This window comes from Anopheles stephensi, chromosome 2 (assembly GCF_013141755.1).
Source record: "Anopheles stephensi strain Indian chromosome 2, UCI_ANSTEP_V1.0, whole genome shotgun sequence".
NCBI classification, from domain to species: domain Eukaryota; kingdom Metazoa; phylum Arthropoda; class Insecta; order Diptera; family Culicidae; genus Anopheles; species Anopheles stephensi.
Window position 1 is genome coordinate 23,906,455 of NC_050202.1, and position 21,450 is coordinate 23,927,904.

Below are 21,450 nucleotides of genomic sequence, written 5' to 3' on the forward strand. Positions count from 1 at the left end.
GTTCAGTTGGGCAAGTTTTGCAGTGTTGAACATCACATGGCTGTGTTTCGAAGATCAGTCTTCTTTCAGATCGTTCTTCTATATCTCCACCCCGGTCGCGGTTCATTTCAAGAGCAATTTTCAAATAATTTTTCAAGAAAAAGAAGGCTCAATGCTCAAATTTTTCATAAAATTATTAGCCAACTCTTCTATCAAAGATAAATTTCACTCCTCGAGAACGAAACCTTTTCACGGCATATTTACGATCTACAGCCTTCTGCAATTACGATCCAAATACACATATGACCAACTCGCTGTATAACCAAGTAGATTTTGTTTGAACTGAAATCATTTTGATTGTTTTTTTTGTTAATTTTATAATTTATATAATTTTTGCAATTAACTCTTAACAATGCCCTAAAATCCTAATTTATTTAAACGGTCTTCATAAATGGACATTCACTTTTCAGCAATATGTTTAAGAGCATTTATGTAGATTTAAAGTGACACGCTTACCTACATTTATATAAATAAATAAATAAAGTTGTCTTCGGAATATTTTCTTCCAATAATAAAATCTGACGTCAAAGTTAATGCCCAATTTCTTCTATGTGTTGAGTGTGTTGCATATCTGCAGGCGCATTAAGCTGGATTATGTCCTTCAGACTTGCAACAATGTTTATTTTCCCTTGTATTATTGATTGTGATTTATTCACAGCATTCAATTCCGTTAAAGCTTTTTCTTGTCTGCTATACGAAATTGCTTGAGATAATTTTGTAATAATTTTAAGACTTTGCACAAATCCTGCAGATACTTTTCTGCTTATCATCTTGAAACTGACAAGGTAAAATATCTTATCGGAAAATATTCCGAAGACAACTTTATTTATTTTTAAAATATTTCTTAAGTGTTTTTCTTTCATAAGCAATATTAAGTCAACTGAAAATTTACTCCGAAAGCACTGTATCAAGAATATTAAGATATTAGTTCCAGTATTTCCGTTCCTATGAAAAACCTTACATACAGTTCATTGAAACATATTTACCAGAAAAGGCAACATACTTGCATTGGACCTCCGCGCAACTTTCACTGATGTACTTCTTTTCCCCTTTCGTCTACTTTCCCAGGATCGACACATCCGACCGGACAGCGATGGTGAACCAATTGTCGACTCCTCGCAAGACTACACGCTTCTGCTCGGCTACGAGAACACAACCCACACCGTAATTAGATTTAAGCGCAATCTGGATACCTGTGATATGAAGGATGACTTCCCGATAACGGTAAGTGTGCAGTGTGCTGTGTGTGTCACAAACGCAATCCAGTCACGTACAGGCAAAGTTGCCCGCTCTCGAGTACGTACTCCACCATAGCATACATCCACTTTAGCGCCAATACGGCTGTACCGCGCCTGTGTGACACAAAGTTACAAGTAGCCAATTTGGGTGAACAGTTTGACTTTGACATCTTTCAAGAGCGCGGGCGCAATACTCGAAACTCGATTGTTTCACCTAACCCCCGCTGGCCCCCGTGTCGGGTTAGCGAGGGAAAACCTTCGTGGTTCGGTTCGGTTGATTCCAAGCTCCTCTGACCACTGACAACCGACCGAAAACCTGACCGACCGAGAACCATTGCGAAATTCAAATTTAATCGTTTACAAACTGTTGCCATAAATCAGGGACCCGATGGGGCCGGTGGGGTGATCTCCCGGATTGTCCCGGTTTTCCCACCGTCGCGCTAAGACAACGACCCCGCAAATGGTACCACATTTCTTCCCCCGTCAAAGTCAACCAGGCCTTTGGGTGGTTGTGGTTGGTTGGTTGGGTTGGGTGCGATTGTGTGTCAGATTGCAGATCGGAGAAGGGAAAATAGAGGGAGGGAGAGGGAAAGAGTCAAACCCGAGATAACGATCAAACAATAAAAACCCCGTTGAAGTTCACCAACCAACCATCATCTGCCCCAAGACTCGTGGTGTCGGAGCCAACTGGAGCTACTCAATGTCCGGTGGAGAACAGGGCTGGGTTTGCCATTCCATCAGAGACCATCGACCAGCACCGAACGCCATCGATTTCACCGATCAGGTTTCGTTCGTAGCGATTGCCATCTTTGCTTGCGAATCGTCCCGACGTAACCGGGCTGATTGTGTCTGGTCCATTCCTGTGGGACTCATCCTTTCCCGGTGGCGAATCGATTTGCATATCGTCGGTGTGTATCACCTTGCGCTTGCCATCGTCCAGGGCAACCTCGAAGGGTCGATAGATTCACACCGTCCGGGCGGCTGTGCATCGACAGTGCAGTAGCCCAGGACTGACTTTTGCTAGCAAAAGGCAAATCCGGAAATGTGATAGGAAAGCGTGGATAACCGACGTACCAAACCCACACCAGCACGGCCGGGTGGACAAACGCTTCCCGGAAGCGATTTATAAGCGCCAACGAGCGGCGAGACGTTCGAAGGTGTTTTGGAACTTCGGAAAATCGGAAAACCCTAGGACATTCCCCGGCAGATGGGTGAGAAAAGTTTTTCCCACACCATGGTTCTGCTCCTTCTGTCGCTTCAACCTCGTGTAATCTTCCTTTTTGGGTTGGAAGAATTGCATTCGAAAGACCAGGGGGGGGGGGGGGGGAGAAGTTGTTTCATGCTCCAATCAGTACGGGTTTACGCTTAGCCCTTGTTCCTGGTGAAGGAACCCCGGTAAACCTCGTAGTTGGTATTTGCTCATTGTTATGCCGCCCACCCCCGGCACACCCAGGTGAAGTGAGCGATGAATCCAATTTTCTTTGCAGTTTCAACTATCGAATCGCACACCAAACCCAACAAACCTCAGCTTCCCATTTTGTGTGTCTGTGTGTTGGTCTGAGAGTTTCGATTATCCAATCAGCGAGATGGGTTGAAGAATTTGTTCTTCGCTAGGAATACGCGGCAAAACGTTAATAAACACCGGGGCCGGGCGAATTACAACGGAACTTTTCCAATTAGTTTGGAATTACGATGACAGTTGAAAAGTCCATGAGGGTGAGCAAAGAGGGTGACAGGCGAAACGCGTCTTCGAAAATGTCGCCGAACAGGGCAAGGGGCAACCAATGCAATGTCGGCATTAAACTCAGATGATGCTTTATTTATTGTGTAATTAATTTGTACCACTTTTCGGTGTTTGGTACTCGAGACGTTCCCGCATCCTGCCGGAAGGAACAGCTTGCTGACAGCTTGCATTGGTTTGCTTAAGCCGGTCGACATTTGGCAGCCGTGAAGCGTGAATCATAAATCAGATGTGAAGTGTCTAGATGGGAGAGCTGGTGTGTTTTATTGAGCATCGTATACTTTTTGTCTCTCGTTAACCTGGCGAACTTTGGGGATTGCGTATCTCTTTTTCTGCAAACTTTAAAGACACAAACGTCATTACCGATTACAAGACCTGCAGCGGAATCGGATAAGAGATAATCTATCAAGACATCTTGTACCTATTAGCCTTTAATGAAGAAATCCGATCCGGAGGGTACCTCTCAATACTTGGCCGAAAATCTAAATCTTGTTAAAATGGAACTTCAGCCCTCTCGGAAAAAAACAGGATGGGGGCTTCTTGTGGCAAGAACCGCTTGCCACAGCAATCCAACTAGGATCGACCATTAGAGCCAACTCAAACCTCAAACTCAATTACGGCCCAAACTCAATCATAATCCCGGGTACGAAGGGCTGTAGGATGTTGGAATTATGTGCCGGACCGAACCGATACCGTGGAAGCGGCCCCATCCTCGTCGGGTATATCCTTAAGCCCACGAATAACCCACCACCTCAACGCACCTCAATAATTTCTCCAACTCTCACACCCACCGTGTGAAGGACGGCGCGGGGCTTTTTCTGGGGTTTCAATTTCGGGTTCGGAAAAAGCTGCACCGCTTTTCTCGAGTGGCAAATTCCATTAACTTGCAGTCCTTCGCACACTCCGGTGGAAAGTTTGCGGCGGTGGTATCAGTCCACCAGGGGTCCTGACCGGGGTGTTCGGCCAACTGATCGGCGGCGACCATTTCTTCGCTCTCCGAATTTAATTGAGATAAAAACCGCCCGCCTCCGGACCCGGGTAGATTAAGGTGTCGGAATAGTCAAAATCCTGTTTTCTAATTGGAAATTGAATTATGAAAATAAGGAAGCACACCCACATACACACAAACACACACACACACACAGAGAGACACAATACGATGCCTGTGCCTGTTGGAAGTGTTTGCTTTGTCTTGCTTGGGTTGTGTCGAGTTGGACCAGGAGTCCCTTATCAGGAGGGTCGGGGAAAAGCGGATGACGCGACCAGGACTCATTCCCCTAGAAATAGGAGATCCTAGCTGAAGAAATAATATTTGAATATAAATTGAAATTAACATGTGCACTGATACCGCACCAAGCGCACCGAGGGTTGAAAATAACAATAAATGAGAGGCGAATCGGTACGCGGTACCTCGTCTATTAGAGCGCTTAAGAGGACATGCAAAAATACAGGAAATCCTTCCCGGGAGCTAACTGATCGAAAAAACAAACCAGAATCTTGATAGGCAACCAACCGAAATGAGTAGGGAGAAAGGTGCTACAGTGCGACATTCCACTCCTGTACGGTGGAATTCATTCATAGAAGAATACAACCTCCCTACCGTCCCCCACCACCACCACCAACTCCCAATCTTACCCTTCCCACGCGCACGCATTTTATTTTAATCAAATATGTTTGCATTTATTGCATAAATTGTGCTTCATCGCCATCGGCATTCCCGCAGTGTTCGCGCCGGCCTCATCGTGTTTTCAGTGGGATGAGAGTTGACTGAAATCCAAGAAAAAGCTCGCTTCACTTAAAATATTTCCTATCCCACTAAACTTCCCACCTTGCTCGCGTTCCGTACCTTTCCACACTTCCATCTCGCCAAGAAAAGAGATGGAATTTTGGATGACGGGTATGATAATAAATTCCTGGCTCACGAACACCGAATGCACTTCCCCGTTTGCTCACGCCCTCAGCACCCATTCCGGTGGGGTGCGTTTTTGTGAGGATTCATTTGCTGAGAAATCGTACCCCTGTGCTGACACACACAAACACACCGAAACACACGCAATAGAAAACACTGCTATTTTGGAGTTTACCCGCCATTGGGGAAAAAAAGGCACCAAAAAGCTTTCACCTTACCGTCAGCGGTGGTAGCTACTTGTTGAAGTTTAGCTGCTCGATGAGACCGGTTTTAGGGTAGGGGAGGTTGCGTGAGGGTTAGAAAATGCGTTCCTCCGAACGAGGAAAACGTGCAGTTGCTGGATTTACATGTGAAATTGAAATTTAATTACATTTTTCACAACATTAATTTATTCAAATTGTAATGCAAACTTTCTTTCGGAGAGTGGTGCTTTTGTGAGGGATTGAGTTTTGTTTTCGAACCCCAGCTTTAAGTGTGTTTTGAAATGTTATGATTGAGAGAGGATATTTTATAATTGTTTTGAATTAGTTGTATCTGTCTGGATCTGAATTTTGTAATGGCGAATAACCGAGATTGAGTGGAGAGGAACTCGTTATAGCCTACATTTAGGCACTCAATTGTTTGTATTGCTGCAACAAGGTTAAGCTAGTGACCGAGCGACGGTCTTCACACGGCAGGTGGCCGAGGTTCAAATCCAATACAGATCGGCTCCTCGTATGCAGAGCTGACTATCGAGTTACGAGTAAAACCAAGTCAAGGAGAACCAGCAAAGGCAAGCCAAGTACATTCTTACAACAATTTTGACCAAATCAAATACTCTAAATCAGAACATTTATTTATGCCTTTATTGAGTAATACCAATTTGTAGGGCTTAGTCGGTTCTTGTGTTACTGATTATTCAATTTTTGACCAATTTCTGGGTGCTTCATGGCTTCAAGTTCAACAATTCCAAGAATGAACTGGACCGATTTATTTTCGTGATGTCTTTCATGATACACCATTGTTTAAAGTTTCAACAATTTATAGCCATTAATTATGCACTTCATCTTAAAAAGTATGAAATAGGAAGAAAACGGTCCAATGCCACCAGTGATTTGCCTACTTCATCTTGAGTAGAATCCATAAATGATTCGTTTGAGTATAGGAGACTGTCGTCTGATTGTAATGTCGAGCCTTTTATGATTTTTTTAATTATTATGATTATGCCTCCAACCAAGAAAATAGTTGCAAAGCTCAATAATCGTGAATTAATTGTACTTAATTATAACGATTATGAAAATATTTTAAGAGAAGACCTTACGCAACTTCTAGAAATAAAATTTTATTTTATAGAGATGAGGTCCTTTAAAAATCAGGCTCGCCGTGGGCAAAAATGGTGCGTATTGCATAACTTTCATGGCTTTTCCTTCTCATAGATGATAAATAAGAAAGCTTCAGTTAGTAATTGTGCGCTTGAGTGGGTCAGTCCAATGTCTGGGGCACAAATCCCATCCACACTGTCTCCCCGTACGCAAGATTGACTCTCCAGCAACGGGTCATAGATCATTACTATAGGCTGTAAACTGACGGTTCTATTGTAGAGCCAAGTAATTAACTGTGGGTTATTAGGAAAAGCCACGTACCTTTTTACCGAGTATGATCCGCTCGTCCTCCTTTACTTAGCTGCGAACTATACGAGGCTATCATAGAATAAATCACCAACACCAGAAAATTTACAGGCAGAGAGACTTTTCTAGGTCGCAGTGCCAAAGAAGCAGGAAAATTAGCAATGTTCACATTCATTCATTTATTACTTTAATAAGAATTTTTAAGATACAAGACTTTTAATAAGCTCAAGTATTGGTTACTTAGACACGACTGCACATCTGGCTCTATGAGGCTGCAGAGATAAGCACGACTTCTTTCATTTGCAAACTTCTCACATTGTACCCGTTTGGTTCACGATACGGTAAAGGCTTTTGTATTTAAAGTGCTTCCACATCACAAGTCTACCACATTCGTAACAACTCTCTCTTGTATACTAGAGAAACCGATAAAAAAAACTCACACACTTCAACACGTAAAAGTATAACTTGTATAGCAATCCACACCACTGAAAACCAGGAAGAGTCCACCAGCGCGAGGGCCGCCAATTGATAAAGCGTGGAACCATGGAACAGATAAAATTTCATGCTTCGTAATTCCATTATTGCGCAACGCACATGTACGAGGGCAATACAAATCCATTTCGGTACGGTGGAGCGGTGGTAAAACCGGGGGCTCTAGAATGTGTGAGTGTGTGGGTCGGGGTGAGTATTATTACGCCTGAATGCTTACCAATTTCAAATCAATGCTACCAACATTCTACCATTGAGCTGCACGAAAGTGTACAACCGTCTGCGGTGGCCATGCGGGTGAGGTGAGCAAAAAAACAACCCTTCAAACGCAAACGCCTTCTAGCTCACCACGAGAGGAACGAGAGGAGTGGAGATGGGAAAGTGGCCGTGTGGAGTGGAAAATATTGCACTTCATTCTTTGTCCTGCTTTGGTGTACCACGGGTTGTTCGGATTGTTTCGAGCATTCCCGTCCGATGAGCTCTTCTTTCCTTCCCGCTTTTTGGGCTTTGCCGATCGGAGCTCATGATGACCGACATGAAAATGTTTCATTTTCGCTACGAAATTGGGTTTTTGGCGATTTCCGATGAATTTTCCACCCCAGAAAATGCCAATCCAGCTTGCGGTGGGGTGGAATGCGAACGGAGCGCGGGTGTGCGAGGATCAGCATTACTAGCTCAATTGCACCGAAATTGTTTGCCCAATATTTTTGGATGCGTTTTTCGTTTGCGTGAGTGTGTGTGTGTGTAGGTAAGGGCATTTTTCTGGACAGTTTTGTTAACCACTCCGTCACTCTGTTTGCCGGGTGGAACAGGATGAGCAATTTAAATCGATTATCCGATGCTGTTCAGCTAACACGGTTAAATGGCAATTAAATGGTGGTCGTGATTGGGTTGGGGAACAAGGTAGAGGGGGGGTCAGTAGGTGCTGAGTGGGAAATGTATTTCCAACAATGAGGCCGATTGATAACGCAATCGATAGGATTTAGTGCTTTTAGGCTATGGTGAACAACCTGCAGTATATTGAGTGGAAAAGTTGTTTTCGTAAAAAGATGAGATGAAATTGTTTTAAATGGTTATAAATTAAAGTGATTTTAAATGGAGTTTGTTTTGTTATATTTTACATAATATAGCGTTTTTTTTTAAATAAGTGTTAAAAAATAAGCGGACGGTATTCATTGCAATATTTTAACTTACTATCCAATCTAGTAAACATGAAAGAGTTTCACGCTTACATTGGTTATTCTGTGACTCGCGACTGATCATTAACACTTCCTTCGCTGACTGGTCACAAGGAAGGTGCATCCTTCTTTTTTCCAATCCTTCTGCTACTTTCAATAACAAGATTACAAATATCGAAAATATTTACGTATGTCATCTTTTTATGCAATAGGGATGTTGCCTATCATATTTTATCTGCTTCTGCTTTCTTGGCCTAACGAACCTTTTTAGGTTATGTCTGCCATTTCTGGCTTACTAGACCTATTGATAGGGGCGAGAGCAGTTTACAAGGCAGGACTGGGGTTCAAATCCCATCCAGACCTCTTAGTTAAAAGAAGTCAAAAATGGCAGGCCGAGTATTTCGAGATTGTAGTAACAAGGATCTAATTATAATACAAAGTGGCAAAATAATTGTTAATTAAAATTTATTAATTTTGATAAACTATGTGTAATTCTTCCTCTTTTTTAAATCTTTAAATTTAAAGTGAAGCCAGTTTTTGCATAAAATTGTGCTTTTTGAAGTTTGAAAACCTAAATTGAAACTAAGTTAAAACGCTAAACATACGATATCGAGCCCACGTGTATTGTGGATTGCATACATTCTTGTTTCACTGACACCGAGCCCATGTGTATTGCGGATTGCATACATTCTATTTTCATTCTGTTGTCTTCTTCAACTGTTACTAAACGAACTTTTCTCTACTTATTTCTTTCTCCCCCCACTCTTCCAGAACGACACCATGCGTGTTCTTTTCCTGTACTCGAAGGAAAAACCACAGAAAGGTTCGAACGCCACCCTACCCCAACCGCTCGTCGCCTTCAAGGGTTCACGTTCGATCTTCCTAACGCAACGGTCCAGCCAGGACGAGCTGTTGAATGCACCGAGCGTTAGCATACTGGAGCTGCGCAACGAAGATGTCGAGCTGCCGGACAGTGACGAAAGCTTGTACTGGTGCAAAATCTTCAAGCTGGACGACTTCGCCCAAAAGCATCATCTCGTGCGGGTAAGTGACGTTCTGGGCGATGTGCGATAATGGTAAAGCTGTAGCATGAAAGCCCCAAAGCAATAACGTTTGCCACCAACAACACCAAATGCATTAACACACTATCCCACAAAGTTAAGCAGCTAAAAAAAAAGCACCCAAAACAAAACCCGCTTTGTCAACTGGAGCAAAAAATGGTCAACTATTTCCGGCCACGTACTCCCGGGGGCGACGCTTTTACGGGGCGAACCGAGCGGGCATTCAATTTCCGGACCGAATTTCATTCAATTTAGCGCATCGGTCAACCGCGTGCGGAGGGTTTTCCACCGAGGTTTTCCACCCCTCTCTTTCGGGAGGTTATTCGGGTGTTTGCGGGTGGTACAAAATGCAACAAAATCGGAAAGTGTTACGTTTTATTTGACGGGAGTTTTTCGCTTCCTTTTTGCCTTCGACTACCGATTTGGCAAACCGACAACGGTTAGGCATGAAGCATCAATAAGCTGCTCTTGCTTAAAACTCCCCCCACGAAATGCGGTGCTTGGTTTTCGAAGGTTACGGGTGGCAGTAAATGGTACGAAATAATATTAATGTCGGAAGATTTTTAAACCCCGAAAACCACCATTTGACCGAGCAATGGGACAGGAATGATTTGGTGTGTTCGATCGACACATTTGGAATGGTTCCCGATTTTCGTTTCGCTTTTATTTTGGAGCATTGGAGCGCTAAGCTACCTTAAACCTTTGGTAGTAATCTTCAGATCATCGTGGTTTACCACCGCCGGAATGGATGCTAATACATCTTCATCGATCTCGCAAGCCACCGATAAAAGAGGGAATTCTTTGGTGGGAAGAAATTCTTCACCCGTTCACGTGCTCGTGCCCGCGTGATAAATATAACACGTTCACCATTTTCCTGGTTGATGCACGCCGGTACACTTCCCGGAGGTACTTTATATCCGGTTGGAATTGCTCGCATTCTTTTTCACCCCGCCCTTGAAGCGTTTCCGCAGCAGTTTCTGCCTCGGGGGTGGAAATTCAGCCACGATGATTACTGCTATAAAGTGATTTCATGTGGAGTAATATTTTTTATCTTCAACCTGGTACCTTCACCGAAAAAAAACCAACCACCTGAATTCTACGTGTACATGAAGCACACGCGATTTTACCATGATTTTTCTTTTGCTTCTCCGGTACGATAGAATGCTGGAACGGAATCGAAAGAAGCGAAAAAATTCTGTGGCCCATTTTCCGAATGGGGGAATGGAAAATTTATTTCTAATGTGTATAAATTGGAAATGTGTGAGCGGATACGGCAAATGGATCTTGTGTACACTTCCAATTTCCGTTATCATTATGGTGATATATGGAGAGCCAGACAGCCGGTACGGATGGGCTGTTGAGGTGCTTTTCCGAACGATCGAAAGTGTTGGACATGTTTTCCGAGTCTTTCGTGTCTCCTTCAACCTTGTCATCCGTCCGTTGTATCTTTGTTTGGTGCAGAATTCCCGTTGTTTTTTGTTGGGTCCTTCGGATTCAAGAAAAATGGTTTCGTCAGCAGAAAATGGCTTGAAGTTGAAATGAGCGTTTGAGCGATAAGAAAGTTGTAAAAGCGGGGGAAAAAACACCATTTCCAGACGTACCGTTTTGTGGAGTGAAGCGTTATGCCAGAGAGAAAGAAAGAGAAAAGTGTGACATGTACGCCCAGTTTTCGTTTACAAATCCTTCCTTTTGCCCAACATGAAGGAGGTGGTGATGAGGTGCAAAGAACATATGCATCCGGGTTTGTTGGTAGCAACGAACGGGGATGTGACGATTCGACAAAAGAAAAAAAACCGGTTTGGAACAACGGTGGGAAATTGATTGGAAAATATTTCCCCCTTAACAAAAACGAGAGAGAGAAGAAAACATGATTTCGATGTGATAGACTGTGGACGGGTTTTACTCGCCCCGGACACACATGTCCATGTTACCGTTTGTGACGTCGTGATTTTGTCTTTTCATATTTTGAGTACTTCGCTTTTCTGCCCATCGATTACTGGTCCAAAAGCAGAAAAACCAACTCTAGCGATGGAGCATTGCGGAGCAACTGCCTTTACAGCGAATCATTTCTACTAGGAAATCGTCAAAATGGAGATGGTTCTGGTGCATCTGTCTCGAGGCTGTTGTTAATATCCTGTTCCTTTATTCCGTCCATTGTCTACTGCGCCACTATGGGACAAGGAGTGTCAAAGATATTTAAATATATATTTTGCATTATTTTCGGTTTTTCAATATAGTTCATAAATCGATTCTGAAACAGGAGGTAACAGGTGAAAAATTGAGAGAATTTTCGATTATTAATTATAACAGTTTTGAAACAAAATCTGAAAAGGACAGTTTTCAGACATGGGATTGAGTTTTAGAATCTTATCGAAGAATCTTCTTGCGCAGCTGATATTTACAAGAAAAAATATATATTGTAGACCTTTTTTAATTTCTATTTCAAGATGGTTGGATCCAAGTCCCTTTTAGACAGTGATGGCGTTCAGACAGTATTTTTCAACAGTGTTTGCTGGCCATTTTTGTGGTGGTTCAGCGGCACACAACAGGACCGGGATTAGAATTCCATCCATTTCAAGTTTCTCCGTAGTGGAATTGATTATTCAACAACCGATTCATAAGTCTATTCAACCAGAAATGGCAGGCATGAACAAGCCGGTCGTTAGGCCAAAGAGGAAGGTACGAAACAAAAACCAAGCCGTTTCCAACTGATTTTTTTTAAACCTCTAAGTGATGACCTTATTTAAACATTCTGGTAGAAAATGTGCTAGGAGTTAAAAAACTTTTCAAGTAGCACAATAATATGACTTCAATGCATTTTGTAACCAGACAGACAGCCCCACATGAATGAAAAAACGGCTGAAAACCATTGTACTGAATATTTTTAAGGTAGCAACGTCCCAAGTTTCATGTTATTGCTGTTCAGCATATTCGTACTGACCATAGGTTTCGAAAAACGAATTATTTGAGGTATAATCAAAATAATATTTTTTTTCCAGAATCCTGAAACTATCACTGAGGAACAATATCCATTAATGTTTGAGAACGAACAAACTGAAGCAAAATATTTTTAGTCGCCGGTTTATCATGTCAATCCCATAGTGCAACGTGTTACAACAGCGCCCAACAAAGGCTCTGTTGTGTGTGCATGTGAAAACTTCCCCACTGGCACACTGTTTATACAGCGTCAAAGTGCAAACTTTCATTAAATCCCAACCGGAACAAATGTGTCTAGCTCCTATTTGATCTAGGCGAAGGCATAGCGAATCCTGTTTTGCGCATAACCAATCGGTACCATTCCACACCTAATGGGTCTTCTGTGTATTGCTACCTCTTTACGAACAGTTTTTTTTTTTATCAGAAAGCAATTTTTAATCGCATCACCGCAAGACGCAATTCTACATACACCGTGAGCGGGGGTTAAAAATTTCCTAAAATCACTTCACAAAAGACATGGTGAAAGTAAATATTATTTTACAACCCACCCTAAGGGGGGACATCCCGTTCCGGGATGAACGGGTATGTTAGGCGTATATTCGTTGCATAAAAAAGAAGGTCACCCTATTGGAAAGGAATCGTTCCCTCGGGATCCGCCACAGTAGAATCGGAGTTCAAACAAACCGAAAGAAAACTGCTCGAACACAAACGTAGGCATTATTGTTTCTCGGGGCAAATATTTGATTGTCCCGCGTACACACTTCGTTGTAATAATCTTCCCAAAAATCTACGTTGAATTAAGAGCTGAATAGTGGATAGAGAAATGACGTCTTCGAGGATGGCTTAGTTGGTTAAAAGAGAGCGCGAGAGATCCCATTCTAAGGAAAGTGGTTGATGATTGTTAAATTTTAGGGGATGTTCCAGGACGCACGTTGAAAAACGATCCTAGAATTCCTATCGAAAACGTTTGCTCCCGTAGACTTAGATAGCGCAGCAGGAAGCGATTCATCCCGCGGGTTTTTTGCATCAAGAAAGGGGAGAAATTAATGCCACGAAGACGCGGTGAATAAATGAATTATTTGAAACCGCCACTCCAAAACGGGGAAAAACAGAATAGGGGTTGAGAGACCGGCTTCAAACACCGCGTGCTGCAAATGTCCCGAAATTCGTGTAGAAAGCAGGAACCGAACATAATAAGGACAGGTCCAAGTGCTCAATGCTCAAACGGTCGCGGAGGGGTTGAGTTTTGTAATTTGATCTGTGGATTCGGAGGCAACACAACACAACTGACGCCACGTTAATTAGAAATTAAGCGCAAAACGTGCGGACATTAAAAAATCTTGAAGTTTGCTTAATCCTGGTAATAGAATTTCGGTTTGGAAAAGATTCGCCTTACACCAACGCAGGCCGGTTGACTTACCGGGTAAGGAGAAAGTAAGCATGCAGATAGGGTGGTTCAGGTATCCTTTCTGATTATTTTTTTAACTTATCCTTTTCTTCCTGATGAGAAAATGCTTGGAGTATAAATCTTTCTATTTATTTTTATTTTAATTATGACGGAAGGCACCGTATTGTCTTCATTATATTTATACTTGTGTAATTTTTCTTACTCCTCTTCGTAAACTCGTTTTTTTGTCATCTCATTACATTGTGTTTGCGCCTAACGTTAGGCAACCAGTAGAACACGATGTAGGATTAGGAGTTTCATCGAGTACAGAACTATACTCATGAAGAATATGCGGAATGCTTTAACACATAAGTAAAAGTGTATAAAACGTGTATGCTGTTTTCAGCACTTTTGACACCCAATCCTCTATAGGCTCTCTCGATTACTCCCTGGTTTCCACTCCTGATTCGGTCGATTTGACTCAGGTTCCGATTCCAAGAAAACGGAATCGTCGGTTCCACCCGAAGCCGTATGAAAACGTCCGGAATCGTCCAGGATCATCCGAACCATCGGCTCTATCGAAGCCATCGGAATTGCTCAGCACCGTCAGAACCATCCGGAATCGTAGTCGGCCATATGAACCCATCTTTGGTGAACGGGTCGACGATTTTAAAAGTCTCCTTAAAACGACTATTTTCATTACCAATCACACATTTTTTGTTAATAAAAGGATTCAATTCAGTACTTCGATGCAACGATCAAGCAATACAGTCCGGAATCGTCCTCAAAGTCAACGTCCAGGGTTGTTCTAATCAATCATGAAAATTTTTAAAACGTTGGCACACTCTCTAACGCCAAAACTTCATCACTTAATTTGGGCCTAGAAAGCCTATTCAGTCCATGACAATGGTCTACAAAGACTTTACAAATTGCGTAATTCGGTGCCATTCTCATGACATGGCCAGTTGATCGTAGCCTGGCGAGTTTAATTCACTGGTTTACCCAACAGTCTCAGAGAACTCGTCAATTTAGCAGGTCCTTTATTATACTTCTTTATGTGCAATGCCAAAAATCCTTCTGAGCATCATCCTCTACGGCATGGATAAGAGGGTTAGATCAGTTTTATACCATCTCGATGATATCAGAGTCCCATCTCGGAGCTCTGTCCCTCCCGACACATATTGTAGTGCATTGATAGCTGATAGCTGATAGCTATAAGCATCTTTTAAAACAATTTGTAAAAAAAACGTAAATATTGGAAGGAAGTTAAGATTGTGTAAACTATCTAAAATTCACACTGAAGAAAAGACCTGTCCCAGATTCTCGGCAATGTTATTGAGCTTAGATGTCTACAACTCTAAACTTGTCCTTCCTTGAGATTTGTATTCTTCACCAAGTTTTAAAAGTTATTTTCAATATTTCGCTTGATTTTAAAGTAACCTTTTCATAAATAATCACTTTTGTTCAATTCGTCCGTCTTTGGACTGAAACAGTCCCACTTTTTTTTTTTTTTTTTTTTTTATTCATAAAGAACGGCCTGGCCGTATTGCTAAACAGTCCCACTTAAATTACAGATTTAAAAAAAATTGGGCCTTAATCCTGCAAGAATACCAACAAGCCATCCAACCATCCCTCTGCAGCGCCTTTAGAAAACGGCAAATATTCTAACGAGCGCACATTCAAAGAGTAAACGAGTTTATATCCTTCCTTTTCTTTTAAAACATCCACCTCATCAGCACGTACAGCTCAGTTGGCCCTACTAAACGACTCGAAAGAATCGATAGTAGATCGATCAAATCACTCTTCAACAACCCCCGAGTGAGCCAGCGCACCCGGTGGCTGGTGGAGCACACTTTTACGCAAAAATGTCAACCCGTCTGGCACATTTGTGTGCCTTTTGACGAGCGTTTTCTCCTCTGTGTGTCTGTGTGTGATATGCGGCCGGAATACTCATCAATCTCAATTCCTTCGCCCCCCCGGGGGGAGAAAAAGGCACAGGTTGGAGCAGCAAGGTTCGATGTCTCACATTTCGGTCGTATTCACAGATCATTCACTCGGAGAATCGCGCTTGTTCGAGATTTTCTTCGACAGTGGTTACGGCTGGTGGTTCCTTCGCTTTTGAGGAAGTTGGGCTGTGTTCTCTTCCCCGAGTTCGCTTCCGAATGATCTGTTAAGCCATTTGCCGTCAGTTGAGCCGCCAACTACCCACCCAACAAAGCAAGGATGAACACGCATGAACGTCTTTCTCTACTTTATGCAAATGAGGTGACACCATTATTCGTATTCGCTAGCGTGCGGTGGTAGGATGCGCACGAATAACTTCATTCTCGGTGGTTGTCGGACGCGGCGGATGGCGTAATCTAGCACCGTACATGCGGCAGGCAGCTTATCTCCATTTATCAAGTGCCGTGCAGGAGTTGATCACTGCCGGTGCCGTCGATTGACGTACTCGAATGATAGTTGACGACGATTGAAAGTGTAGCCTATTGGATTGGAAAGCTGGCCTCGGGAGTAGATCAAACTGGGCGGGGGAGGGAAATGGGGTAATGGAAATGATATTATGGCATGGCATGATGGCAAAGATATGCTTTTAATCAAATTTACTTCCATTTCTCACACATGGTGGATTCAATTGAGCTTGGCGAGAGGATTATCGTAGTCTGTTACAGGAGGGTTTTGCTCAAATACAGTAAATGAATTACTTTAGCTTGTCTTTTGGACTTGTCTTATTTTTGAACGTTCAAGGTTGTTTTCGCTTACAGTTGTTATGATAAAATTGTGTAAATAAAATCCGTAAATACCTGTTCCAATATGCAAACATATCTATTATAACATAAAAAATACTAACATTTTGACGCTGGTTGCTACAGCCATTTCTGAATAGCTTGCTTCTTTTTTACCCGTAGTATAATAGTTAGTTCTTGGAGCAGTCTTGTGGTACAGAGGTAGACGTGCTGATCTTGCATACGGCAGGACTGTATACCATATCCCGCACGCAGGACTGGTTATTCTTATTATACTAGTATGATAGTAAATTAGGAATGAAGCATAATAATTGCACTCCTACTTGGCTACAAAATGATTGGGCGAGGTCCTCTGACAGAAGTTTGGCAAAAACAATGCTGGACACTGCCGAGGTCAGTTTAAAAATCCTTTAGATTGACGAAGTTTGGTTGACGCTAGATTTTTTGTAGTCTTCAACCGATAGTCCAATAATCTTCAAGATATTTCACGCTTTAGACTGATTTTCAGACACCTGTACCCAAATTTCACTACATTGAAATCATGAGACTTTTGGATGACTTTTGAATTTCTATTATTTTCGAAGGGTATTTCAACATACCAAGTGTCGTATAACATTCGACTCCTCTGAAACATTTCTTCACGTGTACCGACCATGTTTCTGCAATTTCGTCAGCAATGTTTTCGATGCGGTATCAATAAATCTAGTAAGCCAGAAATGACATTGCAGGCATGACCTAAGATGTCGTTAAGCCAAGATATCAGATGAAGAAGTTTTCGATCTAGAGGCTGTGTAAGGTTAATAAAATGTAAATATATCTGTAACGGAAAGGTTTTGTACAACGTACGAATTTGTATTTGTAGTACGGTTTCTAGAGGGTTTACTTGTCCATCGACTGAAGAGTAAATATTAATCATTGTAGGGAGGCTGGAATCAGTCCATCATAAGACGTCTACTTTTCATTTCTTCTACGATATAGTAAGTTGTGTTTTAAAATCTGAAGCAATTGTAATCGATTATCAGGAAGTGACTCACTATTTTGATCCGTTTCGTAAAGAAAAAATCTGGAGTACATCAAATCTGATAATGCTCTTATGTTTTCTCTATGCATCAGTTATATGTTTTCAGTTCATAGAATAAGTTCCTCCACGTTAAAAGCATTGTACTATTTAAGGTGCAAAAGCAAGAAGCCTGGAGTTGCTCAAATTTTGTGTTAATAAGGGACTATTGTTTTACTCATGGAGGCACTTGTTGTATGGACATAAAAATACTGTACAAGTTGATAAAGTCTTCGGATGGATCGTGAAGACAAAAAGGGATGATTTCAAGCATCGGTTCAAAAAGAGAATCAATAAAAGCCTTGCAAAGTCTTCAATTTTTATCCAAACTGCCATTTCATTACTCCTCAAATTGTAATACTTAATTGATAAAAGCCACGTGTGTGGAATTGAGTAAATAACACAACTGATTCTAATTACAACTTCCAGATTCCTTTACAAATCGTCTATAGCCTACCACCGACTAAAGTCAATTAATTTTCTAGTTCTGCAATAAAATTACTTCTGCCCTAGTGAGGCCCCCTTTCCATCAGGCAACGGCCCGATCGCAATCAAACCAACCTTACATAAGCCAATTAACACGCTGCTTTATTGCTTTGTTTTTTATGCTCAATCAACGTTCTTATACTGTTCTTCCTCTCTCTCTCTCTCTCTCTCTCTCTCTTACAGTACGAACCAGTGTTCGATTCGAGCACGAGCGTCCTCTACCTTAACCATCTGATCCTGTACGAGTGTCAAGGATTGTCGCAGGAGCTGGAGCAACTGTCCCGCGAGCGTGGTTCGCCCTGCTTCCGGCTGCAACCGATGCACTGCAACACCGTCGTAGCTAATTGGGCCCGCGGATCTGACGTAAGTAGTGTGCCGGGGGTAGGTGGGACTTGGCCGGGTTCGCAGTGTCTTACAGGGTGCGAGATTGGCTTGCAAGAAAACGGCACACAAACAGAACGGGCTTCGGTGTTATTTCGTCTTTTTTACCAACAAAATTCTTGTAGCCTTCTGCTCTGAAGTTTCATTTAAAATCAACGTTTTTTGTTTGGTTTGCCTTTTGCTCGCGCCAGAACGGAAGCCTGTGTACCAGATTTCCACGTTCAAACGGAAACCGGAATGGGAGGCGCCCAACGATGGGCCGGGGGACTGGTTTTATGTAGGTGACAAAAGTCACTCTCATTTTCCGCCCGCTAATTAACTAACGGTTACGGCTTGCTTCCGTCGACACCGGGCTACCTTTCTGTACGAGCTCGCACACACCCGGGGTTTTCCATTTGTACCTAGTTCGGTTTCGAAGCTATTTTGTTCATTCATCCTCCACGCGCTTTACAGCCTCACGTGCACCGTTCAGTGCTGTGTAGTGCTGTAGCTGTTCGACAGTTGGCAAGGAAAAAGACGCTCGGGGAAGGATGGTGTGCCAAGAAATATTCTTTCACCTTTCCGGTAGGGAAATGAAACATACAAAGACCCACCTTGCGCGACTCGGTTTCGGAGATCGACGTTTTTTTTTTCTATACAGAAAAAGGTAAAACAGACGCGACACAACAGCAACACCAAAAATAAAAGCCAGCACAACCAACCGATGCAGCAAAACATGAAAGAACATTTACGCACTGCTGGATCACTGATTTTTCGCTTCCGTTCCGCACCGAAGCTTCGAAGATTTTCACTTTGAAGCTCTATGTGTTTGTGTGTGCGTGCAGGTGATTCCGTGCGTTAAAGAGCAACCGTTAAGGGTGCGTTCTTTCACGGCTGTTTAGAACGCTGAAACGTGCCGTCGGTGCTAATATTGCGTTTTCCGTCGGTTTTTTTCGCTTTCTTTCTGGAGTTCCCGATGGAAATTAGGTCACCAAAGCACAGGACTATGACGGCAGCTAGCTAGTGCGCTTTTGTGTAGCGCCGCTGCGTAGTACATCGAGCGGGAGCGTTGTTTTTTGCGTACGTTGTAAAGCAAAACAGGGAAAATAGAAAATAAACAAATGTCTACAGATGTGGTATGGCCGGGAACAATGGAACCCAGTAACAAGGACGGTTAATGAAACTGCCAACAAAAATCACCCATCCTTCTGTTGTAATAGCAAATAGAAAAAAAAACTAGACGCAAAAAGCTGCTTTATGCTGCAATGTTCTAGTTTTGCTGTGCAAAAATTGAGCAAAAAGCGGACCAGTAAAAAAAAAACTTCCCTAAAATGGTTTAACAAGGGCAAAAATACATTCATCCCACCACACCACACTGTGGGAGGCACAAATAGTTTCCATTCCTCGCCCTTTCCTTTTCTTCACTCCCACTGAACTACCCACGCACCTAACTTTACAGAATTCGTCCACGCTGCATCGGTTGCAGAATGTTTATGTTAGGCGAAAGTAACAACAACAAAAAAGGCAAACAAACCGTTGGTCCCCCATTCGACGAAAACATATTACATTTCGGGAGTGTGTCGACAAATTTTCGCCTTCATTTGTTTATTTATTTTGTTGTGTGTTTTTTTTATTTACTTTTATGTACAACATTCATTTGTGTCCTAGAATGGCGCGTTTTTGAACGTGAACAATGTGCTCCTGCATAACATGCAGGCTCATTCACCTGTAATTGGTGTTGGTGAAAATTGTTGGCTACCGGTTTCGGGGAAATTAGTCGGGTACAAGCGTGGTGTGCTGTACTTTGCATACTGTCAGGCGTAACAAAGGAATATTTTGTTGTGTTTTTTTTTCGTAAGAAATTAGTTTGCTTCTCGTTTGGGACTCTTGTTCTGGGATGTTACTCTTGCAAATGTAGGCTACAAATTTTTCCTTTTAGTTTTTTGAATTTTCCTCTTGGTGATAGAGTAAATACTCCCATGAGTACAGCTTTTATAATATTTAGAGTCTTATATATCCATGATTGGCAAACCCGTGAATATCGTAATGGTTTTCCTATTTTATTGCTTTTTTGTTTGTCATGCTTTGATTGTTCCTTTGCACTTAAACCTCCAAAGGTATCGGCCAGCCATAGCTGGCCTTCTTTGACCTAAATTTACCCGTAGTAAAGTAGTCATTCCAACGTACGAGGAAGCAGTCTGAATGAGATTTGAGCCCCGGTCCTGCCGTGTTAAAAACCAGCGCCGTTATCGCCTCATTACCTCATGCTTTGATTATGCCAGAATATTCTTATATTCGAAAAACTGGCTTATAAAAAAATTTAATTTAAAAATAATTTTACACAAGTAACATAACTATTGAAACACCAACGGAAAATATGTTTCTATGCTATTGTTATAGATTTTTCAAGTGTACAAGAAGCTTCAAACTATTTTTATTCATGTAAATACATTTTGAATTATTTTTTTTTCATCGATTATTTTTAGAGGCAATGCCTGTTCAATACTGGTGCCTCATATGAAAGGTTATCAAAAATGCCTAAATTCAGAAAAAAATTGGAATGAATTTATGCTGCTACAATAATACTGAAAATCAATTTACATTCAAAAAGGTCTGTTTAAAGCTAGTTGTTCTTTTGATTAATTTTTTACCGACTGAAAATTAATTTCTGTCGGTGTTTGGAAAGCTATAATTTTTTAACTTTTTGATTGAAATGTGTTTTTTATTTTTATTTTCTTCTACGTGCTACAACATCAATTTTAGCTTGCTTTTTGGTTTATTTTATTCTAAAAAACATGATGTTTATATAGTTGTGTGCAGGGCTCTTTTACTTCTTAATGTTTCTTTCAATCCCTTATACGTATGCCAAGCGATGGATATTTTATGTAACTATATTTGCCTGTATGTGTGGGATTTTAAATGTTTTATATTTGAATAAGCAGGGGATTTGAATATATTTGAATATTGAAAATGCAGGGAGAAAATAATAATGGCTTAAACAGCTTTGACAAACGCAAGAGCTATCAAATTTCAAAATACAAGTTTGCAATATTTTTTTTTTATTCATAAATAACGGCCTGGCCGTATTGCTACAAGTTTGAAATATAATGATGTAGGAAAATGGTGTAAGCTGTTGGGGCTCATCACACATATGGCTACTGAGATTCGGGACCCGTCGTGTCTTAGAGCGCTGTACTGCTGCAGAGGAAGTTCACGC

General features: G+C 41.8%; 1 protein-coding gene across 5 annotated transcripts in view; it reads left to right on the forward strand.

The window, feature by feature from the left end:
- LOC118506271 (MOXD1 homolog 2-like) overlaps nucleotides 1–21,450 on the forward strand; it is an 89,886-nt gene that overhangs the window by 43,497 nt on the left and 24,939 nt on the right. For all 5 annotated transcript variants that reach the window (XM_036043184.1, XM_036043183.1, XM_036043181.1 and 2 more), the window contains 3 exons: nucleotides 1,108–1,263; nucleotides 8,973–9,245; nucleotides 18,057–18,236. In XM_036043184.1, the coding sequence (XP_035899077.1) occupies nucleotides 1,108–1,263; nucleotides 8,973–9,245; nucleotides 18,057–18,236 (609 nt within the window). The remainder of the gene's footprint in view (nucleotides 1–1,107; nucleotides 1,264–8,972; nucleotides 9,246–18,056; nucleotides 18,237–21,450) is intronic.